This window comes from Cynocephalus volans, chromosome 3 (genome assembly GCF_027409185.1).
Source record: "Cynocephalus volans isolate mCynVol1 chromosome 3, mCynVol1.pri, whole genome shotgun sequence".
Classification (NCBI taxonomy): Eukaryota; Metazoa; Chordata; class Mammalia; order Dermoptera; family Cynocephalidae; genus Cynocephalus; species Cynocephalus volans.
The window spans coordinates 63,186,627-63,195,977 of record NC_084462.1 but is presented as its reverse complement, the minus strand read 5'-3'; the positions used below and the strand labels follow the sequence as shown (position 1 = coordinate 63,195,977).

General features: G+C 35.1%; 1 protein-coding gene across 3 annotated transcripts in view; it reads right to left on the bottom strand.

The window, feature by feature from the left end:
* Window positions 1–3,291: 3,291 nt before the first annotated feature.
* UBE2Q2 (ubiquitin conjugating enzyme E2 Q2) overlaps window positions 3,292–9,351 on the bottom strand; it is a 52,746-nt gene continuing 46,686 nt past the window's right edge. For all 3 annotated transcript variants that reach the window (XM_063089176.1, XM_063089177.1, XM_063089178.1), the window contains 2 exons: window positions 6,017–6,083; window positions 3,292–3,859 (listed from right to left, as the gene is read on the bottom strand). In XM_063089176.1, the coding sequence (XP_062945246.1) occupies window positions 3,828–3,859; window positions 6,017–6,083 (99 nt within the window). In that variant the 3' untranslated portion in view covers window positions 3,292–3,827. The remainder of the gene's footprint in view (window positions 3,860–6,016; window positions 6,084–9,351) is intronic.

Genomic DNA, 9,351 nt, shown 5'->3' with positions numbered 1-9,351 from the left:
GCCTCTCACTGCAGTTGCAGCGCTGTATTTTCTTTGTCAGTTCACATCTTTGTCTAATTCATGAGTTCCTTGAAGGTAGTATGTATTGGTCTTCATAATCCCAATGCCTGTTAAAGAGCATGAGCCCAAAGTTTGAACGGAGTATCTGCTTTTAAGAAACTGAGTATGTGAAAATCACCGCCTTTATTCAATACTTTGTGAACTTGGTTAGCTCATTGTTGTAGCCTTCAAGTTTTCAATGTGTGAAACGGCATAAACAGCATCTGTCACTCTAGGTGGTTGAATAGGATCATTGCTGTGAAAGCAAGCCCCAAATTCTGCACTAGTTTTCCACCAGTAGTATCTGATTCACCTGAGAGCTGTTACGTTTCTTTCTCGTTCTTCATTCTCGGTTCTTACCCCAGACCTATTGAATCAGACACGGGATGAAGCCCAGCAATCTTTGTTTTAACAAATTTTCCAGTGATCTGATACACCTGTAGTGGAGAACCAATGATAGACGGGATGGAAGCACAGCAGAGGCGGCTGCATGTCACCTAACATGTCCTACTCCGGTAGATTGCTTGCTAAAGAAGTGCTGATTTTGATATCCAATTTACAGTAAGCTTGGTTGATCTAAGTAGTGGTTCTTATTTTGGTCTCAGAACCCTTTTATAGTCTTAAATATTGACAACACTGTATTAGTTCATTTCTGTTGCTTATAACAAATACCTGCAACTGAGTGATTTATAAAGAAGACAAAATTTATGGCTTACAGTTCAGAGGCTGGGAAGTCCAAAGTCCAGGGAAAACATCTGGTGAGGGTCTCCTTTGGTGGTGGCTTTACAGCAAGGCAGGGGTGGCAGAAAATGGCAGAGTAGAGAGAGACAGTCTCATGTGCTCTCCTGTTAAAGCCCTCAGAACCACACCTCTGACCACCATTATTAATCCATTCACTAGCATGGTCCTACAATCTAACCACCTCTTCAAGGCCCCATCTTTCAATTACCACAATAGGATCTCACCCTCTTAACACTTTCACACACAGTGGGGACCAAGCATTCAACACATTAAACTTGGGGGGGGGGACATATTCAATCCATAACAACCAGAGTTTATGTGTGTTATGTCAATATTTACCATATTAAAAATTAAAACAATTTTTCATATTCACTTAATCCATTACACATTAACAAAATAACATTTTTATGGAAAATATTTCCCAAATCCTCCTCCCCTCAATAGTGATTAGTGCAGCATCACTTTACATTTTGCAAATCTCTAGTTTCTGGCTTAATGGAAGACAGCTGGATCCTCATCTGCTTCTGAATTCCATTTGTGGCAACATCACATGTCATGTAGTCTCTGGAAAACTCCACTGTACACTCAGAGAATGAAAATTCAAGCAAAAATGGCAAATAATGTTTTAGTATATAATTTTGACCTTAAAAACCTCCTGAAAAGGTCTCAGGGGTCTCCAGGGTTCCCCCAATTATACTTTGAGAACCACTGGTCCAAACTAATAGAGATGTCTTCATTCTTTTCACCAGCCATTGGTTTAGAGTGGGCACAGGCTCCTTTTCTAGCCAAGGAAATGGGGGAAATGGGGTGGCTGTGCTTGGTGGGGTGGAGCTTCTAAAGGTTTCCTCACTTCATGAGGAGGCATCAGAAGAGAGGGCCATTACCTACCTCTGGACCAAGTAAGGTGACTGCACATCCAAATAACTTTCAATCCAAAGATGAACTCAACATGGAATAATCTCAAAGAAGTAGAGCAGAGCCCAGATTATGGTGCCTGGAGTTGTCCTGCCTCTGGACTTCTTGTATGTGCGATAACCTGACAATTGTGTGTAAGAAGGCCATAGATATGTTAAAGAGGGAGCAGATGATTGTAACTGGGGAAACTAGGGACAGCCATGAAGAAAGTAGCACTTGAATTTATATCACAGAATGAGTGTGGAAGAGGAAAAAGGTTGAGGAAAAGCTGAGTATATACAAAGTGCGCGCACACTATTTCTAAGTTCTCTAGCTTTCTCTTGTTCGTCAGTCTGCTTCTCTTCCTCTCAAGCCTCCCCTTACCCCATCCTTCCTCAAATATCCTATTCCAGAAACTCAATAGAGGCTACAGATACCTTAAACAGAGTATCTCTTATGAGGGAAAAGTGACAAAGTAATTTTTGAATGGTTCTTTATTCATAAACTTGATGCAAGTTTACAAAATTTACTGTACATTGCCAAATAAATCTGCAATGAAAAATAAAGTCCAAAAAACAAAGCATGCCAAATGTGCAGCTGTCAATCTGCTAGCCATCCGGATATTAAAGAATTCAATAATGTATTCAAGATTTAGCCTTAGGTTTAAGGAACTTTAATGTTTTAAAGAATTCTGCCTTGTCACTTGTTATGTGAGCAACTGGCAATCGGAATTTTACACAAATGTAACCAACTGAACAAGAATGTCAGAAAATCTTTACCTACTGTCCTTAAAATAGAATCAAAAGAAATTAAACACACACAATAATGCAGAAGTGCCAAGTCTCTTGGATGTGGTTTACAAAGTTAAAAACTGGACCTTAAAGCAAATGATAAGAAACACTTTTGAACTTTGTAACTGGTTTGTGCAGGAAAATGTGGATTTTTTTTTTTTTTTTTTTTTTTTTTTTGGCAGCTGGCCAGTATGAAGATCCAAACGCTCACTCTAACCAACTGAGCAAAACAGCCAGGATTGGATTTCTTTTTAAAAGTGCTTAATAACTAGAATTTACTTTTAAATCAAACCTGGGTGTATTTAAAAATCTATTACCAACCGAACAGGACTGATTCAGGTAAGGCAATAAAATGGAGAGTACACTGATTTGAGTAAGGTTTTATAAAAGAATTAACATATGTAGAGTTCCTATTAGTCTTTCAATTTGTAAAAGCCATTATTACGACTACAGCAAAAAATTTAAGGGTCTCCAAATTAGGTATCTTTTTGTATTTAACTGTGCAGGTTTTGCTTAAGGAGTCTTTGTGCCAATCACTATATAAGTTTATTAGTTTACAAATAATTGCAACATCCCGTTAATAAAATGGAAACGTAAAATGACTTAGTATTTTAAATAACTTTAAGCTCTATGCTGTGGCTCTTCTTCTTAAGAAATATTGAACCAACAAGAACCAGATTCAGCCCAGCAAGACTCCGATGCCCCAGTGGAAATTACTGCTTATAAGCCTTAATTGGCATAGCTTTGTTTTGCCGAAAAAGTACAATATAACTCAATTAAGAATAAATCTTCAGGAAATAACTCATATCTTCACATAGCCATAAAAAAAGTTTAACAATTTAATGAGTAGGTTTCCTGTCATTATTTTGGCAATATCATAAGATGGTTTTAGACCTGAAAAAGCTACTGTGATTTACAAGACCTTAAATTTTCTAAACCAATATTAAACATCAATTAAACTTATATTGGCCCTAAATGGGGCAGTATATTGCAAATCCTTGTAACCCATGGGCTCAATGTAGGAATGTTACCCTAAAGTCGTAGCTTCAGTAACCTGATGTTGACTTGCCTGTTTAAAAGATTTCGCTTTTCAAGAAAAAAGAGATGATCAGGAATGGCCAGTATGTGTATTTATCAGGAAAAATACAGTAAAGGCCCCACTGCTCAGTCCGAGATACCTAAAATGAGCAAAATGAAAAGCCGTAACTTATACTGGATGTCAGATGACAGATTATCCACTAAAATATCTATTAACTAACGTCTTCAGTACTGCTGTTATAGGGACACTCAAAGCTTGTGTCTGCATGTTGGAAAGATTTTCTTTAAAGCAACATTGGTCCAAACATACTACAGTCAACATATTTAGCCATCTTCCTTTGGAGGGGTGTACCAGCCTGAAATAGAACGGAAAAAAAAAAGTTAAAATATTTAAATTCTTAAACCAACTAGGAGAACTGTCATTTATTAAAGTTAGCTATAGTCTCTATTCATAATTTTGGTATTTAAACCTACTGTAAAAATTAAACTTACAGTTGGTTTGGTAACATGCACACAATACTAAAGTTATGTTCTATGAGTAAACTGTACTTGAGTTTTCAACAAAAGATCTCTATAATAGGGCATTCCTAACTAAAGATGACAGTGTGCAATATTAGACTACATGTTAGGTTTTATATCATTTTAATTCTGTATTTGAAAGTAAACCTCACTAAAAAACTATCCCCCCAAACAAAATCCTGGGATTTCAGAACAAGAGGAACTTGGACTGTCATCAGTGCAATGATGTCATTTCACCAAGGACGAAGCCATCGCAGCAGGTGCAGTGACTAAATGATTATGCCTAAGATCAGAGTTAATAGTGAAAGCCAAACTAGAATCCACGTCAATCTATTGTACAACAGGGTGACTATAGTTAACAATACTGTATATTATATTCTAAAAAAATGCTAAGAGTGGATATAAAGTGTTCTTACCACAGAATTGGTAACTATGTGAGTTAATGCATATGTTAATTGTTGGATTTAATCATTCCATAATGTATACATCATGTTGTACTGGATATTCATACATACAATTTTATCTGTCAACTAAAAAAATAAAATCTAAATTTAAAAAAGATTTAAAAAACTAGAATCCATCTTTCCTGATTCTGAATCTATTGCACTTCCATCATGGCTAAGCTTACACACACCCACACATTCTCAAATACAGCATTTTCTATAAACACTTTTGAATGCCGGTTGTAATGCTTGCTTTAAGAAAAAATAAGAGAAAAGAAAAAAATGTGACTGTTCGCCAGACTCCACAAAAATCTAAGCTCTCTATAGAAAGGCAAATTAGACTAAGTACTGTTTGGTATGAAATTGCCATTGGAATAGCATGAATATATCAAGATTTAGAAAGCATCCACATGGTTATGAAATAGTATACAGGTTTCTTTAGATTTGCTAATTTAGTGTCCTAGAAATTATTATGAAAACTTGGCCTTATCCTCAAATTTCATCATTTTCCTCTTCAGCTTGAAAATTTTGTTTTAAATACTATTTCCAGAAGTAAGCAATCACTGAAAAAGTGAAGTTTGCTTTGTCATTAAAAATGAGCACAAAATACAAATCTTGTCACAAACTGCCACATTTCTAGCAAAGAACACATTACTTTAAATACTTTCCTGAAAGAAAATCATTTCCTTTTATTCCACACAAAAAGGCATCAGTTTCACTACCACTGCTACAGTGAATATCTTATCAGCACTTTAAATACAAAGTGCTGTACATACACACTACTCTTTTTTTCTTCACAAGTTTGGCAAAACAGACATTATGACAATTTTAGAGATGAGGAAACTGAGGCTAATAATGGGACTTGCTCAGGGCCACAGAGCTAGTGAGTCACACAATGGCACTTGAAATATAGGTCTTCCAAGTCTAGTTTGTTTTTTTTGAATGTCATTGTTAGAGACAAAAACTCAAAATGTGCACTGTGAACACAAGCAAAATTTATAGGCCAATAAAGCTTATGAAAGGTATTTTAAGAAATATTTAATTTTTAAAAAATTTACAACTCAAGTACTATTAAGTGTGGACTGAAATTAGAACTACTCTTACTTGAATAGATAATATGTAAGACTGTCAAAAGCATTAATTAAGTAGTGTGAAGATGTTTCATAAACAGCTGTTCATGATCCTGACAGCATTTGCTCAGCTTATAACAAGAACCCCACCTATAAAGAGTTGCCTTTAACTCAATTCCTATCTGAATACCATACATTTCAAGTGAGTAAAGTGATTCATTAATTAATCTACTCAAAAATCTTGACTCTGACTCAGAGGAACACAGGTCAAGTGTTGAGGATACAGAGAATTTAAATGAAGCACACAGTGTTATAAAGATTCATTTAAAGATTTTAATGCAGTGCAAGTTAAATCTTCACTGTGCTAACAGTACTTTATATGAAATTAAAAAGCAAAACCAGAAAAATAAAGCAGGATAAAAATCAATACGTTATATAAAACTTCATAAGTGGCAATAAATACTTATTGAATTAAACGTACCATTTTTCTCATGTATCTGTACAATGGAATTATAGGATTGTTGGGCTCTTGATAGATTATATTGATTCTGAAAGAGAATTATACATTTTAAATCGAAACTAATGAAAATCATTACAATAAATTTATGGATGCATAAATGCTGTGCTTAAAAGGACACAGAAAACTGAATTATATTTCCATTTCAAAAACAATTTTAACTTACCTTCATTTCTCAACTTCCTTATTCTCTACAATTTTATAAAAACAAAATCAAAATTGTACTCCAATAAAAATCTATAAGCTTCAGAATTCATTTTTCTAAGTCCTCCAACTACTGAACAAGCACAAAGCTTTCTAGTTCTAATGTCCCTCTCCATACTGATAAATCAAATTAAAGACTGCTATGTGGAAGTGAGTAAAACTCAAACTCTCTTCCTCATAACTTCTGTCCAAAAACAAAACTATAAAATATTACTTTCAGATAAGAAAACATTAAGGCTCAAGGACTACACATATGAATGACATTTTGAGTTAGAAATCTAAAGAATGCCCATAACTGGCACCAAGCCATTACTAAAGGAATCCTCTCTTGGCAAAAATAGAATTTTTTTTTTTTTTTGGACTGGTAAGGGGATCGCAACCCTCAGCACGGTGTGGTCTGCACCATGCTCTGCCAGTGAGCGCACCGGCCATCCCTATATAGGATCTGAACCCATGGCCTCGGCGCTACCTGCGCTGCACTCTCCTGAGTGAGCCACGAGCCGGCCGGAAAAAAAAGAATCATTTTTTTTTTTAAATTTTTTATTTTATTTTTTTTGTCTTTTTCGTGACCGGCACTCAGCCAGTGAGCGCACTGGCCAGTCCTATATAGGATCCGAACCCACGGCGGGAGCGTTGCCACGCTCCCAGCGCCTCACTCTCCCAAGTGCGCCACGGGCTCGGCCCAAAAAAGAATCATTTTTAAGGAGCTAAATTTAACCTTAGTTTTATCATAAGTTCAACTGGCCTACATCTTAACTTCCAATTAATATTTCATGAGCATTTTCCATAGTGGTACACACTTTACTATATTATGTCGTAGAATTTTTTTTGAGTAATAAATTCACACAGCACAAGAATCAAAAAAAGTATAAAAACATTCTAAGTGCAAACTCTCAAACCTGTCCCCTAACCACTCAGTTCCCTCCATCCATCCCCTTCCTTCACCTGTTAACCACTGTTACTAGTTTCTTGTATGTCCTTTAAGATTATACAAGAAAATTCATGTATATCCAATTGTTATTAGCCACTATACCCTGCTTCCCCTCAAAAGTGGTAGCATGCTACAGACACCATTGTGCTCCTTTTCTCACTTAATGTATCTTGGAGCTTGTTCCATATCAGGACTTAGAAAGCTTTGCCATTCTCTCTTTTTTAAACAGTGAAATATTCTAGTATTCTAATATTCTTGTATGGATAGTCAAATATTTATTCAGTCCCTTATTCGTGGATACTAAGGTTGTTTTCAATATTTTGCTGTTCGATGTTGCAATGAGCAACTTTGTACATATATTTGCAAAGTATTGGTAAAAATGTGCTAGAGTGGAGTTGCTGGGTCAAAACACATATATATGCCTTTGTAATTGAGATATTTCTAAATTCCCATCTGTAGGAAAGTATTAATGTGCTTGCCCACCAGCCGTGTATGAGTGCCTTGATACAGCCTCACCAACAGAGTATTTAACAAACCTTTGTTATTTTTTGACAATATAGTAAGTGAAACATGGACTCTGTAATTTTGACTTGCATTTCTAATACTGAATGAGGTTGAGCAAATCTTCATATGTTTATGAACCATTTATTTCTATCTCTGTAAACAGACCTTTTATATATCCTTTCCCATTTTTCTACAGGGTAGTAGAAAATCTTTTTCAATTTTTAAGAGCTCTTTAACATAGCAAAGCCCTGCCATAATGCATCTAAAAAACTAAGACACGGAAAACATGCAGTAACGTTATCTCACAGTTAATGAAAAAAAGTGTTTTCAGTAAGTCTGTATTTTCACAAAACAAAAATAAAAGATACAGACTGTACATAACAAAACACACACTCACTGAAACTCCCAAATGATCATGAAGTAGTCATTTCCTGATCCTACTGCCCATCCACCCAAGGCACAAGGAGAAAATAAAAATGTCGGCCTTCCCCATTCTCAATTGTCAATAGCAAGGTATTCAAATTCCAGTTTGAAGGGAATGTTACTGCACAGGCTTTACTGTAATGAGGATTTAGCCCTTTCTGTTCTTCCAACTCATTAATTTCTGCTTATACCTTTATTAACTTCTCCATTCTGTTTTCCTTCAGTTTATTTGATTATCCTTTCTAACACTGAATTAGAGACTCGATTCATTTCCATTCTTCTTTTAAGGACATAAGGATTTAAGGCAATGAGCCTTCCTCAGTTCTCCTTTAGTTTCTAGTCTATAGTTACTGTATTATTGTTTTTCTCTAGCTGTTCTGCAGCTTTAATTTCAAAACCCTGTTAAATCTAAGGGCTGTTTGAATGAGTTTTAAAACTCCACAAAGGAACACTTGTTTTCTCATCGTTATTAACTTACAGCTTTATTTCATTAGGATCAGAGAATGACATGTCTCTTTTCTACTTTTCAGAATTTGAAGTTTTCTTCACTCAACAGGATTAACTTCATGAATGTTCCAGATAGGTAACATTTTAGTATTTTCATTATGTTTAAATTGTCAGCATTTTAAAATTTTCATTTGATTCTTTTCACCATGATTTACAAGTGTGTTTAATTTCCAAATTCATGTAGATTTTTATTAATCTCTTCATTATCATCTTCTAACTTTAATTGCATCACATTTAAATTACAGTATATGGTTTGTATGGTACCAATTGTTTTTAAATCTTCTGGCTTGCTTTATGGATTAGTAAACGATGAATTTTTTTCCATATTCCATATATGCTTGGGAAGGATATATAATAAATATCTAGTTATTGGATACAGAGTTATGTATTTGTCCATTAGACCAAGCCTGTTAATTGGTTATTCAAATCTACATTTTGACATTCTGTTTAACTTCAGGATACCTTGAAATCTCCAACTATAATGGTGGATTTGTCAATTTCTCCCTGAAATTGACAAAGTTCTGTTAGATTTTTCTCTGTATATTCAGGCTATTTTGATAGATGAGTAAAGTATAAAAATTGCTATATCCCCCTAGTTAACTGAGACTGTCAGGATTAAGCAGTCACTAACGCTTTCTGTTCCAAAACAGTATTTTGTTTGACACTAAAGCTACATATCCTGTTTGTTTAGTGTATGCTGGCATATCTTTATCGTCCTCCCCCCTTTTTA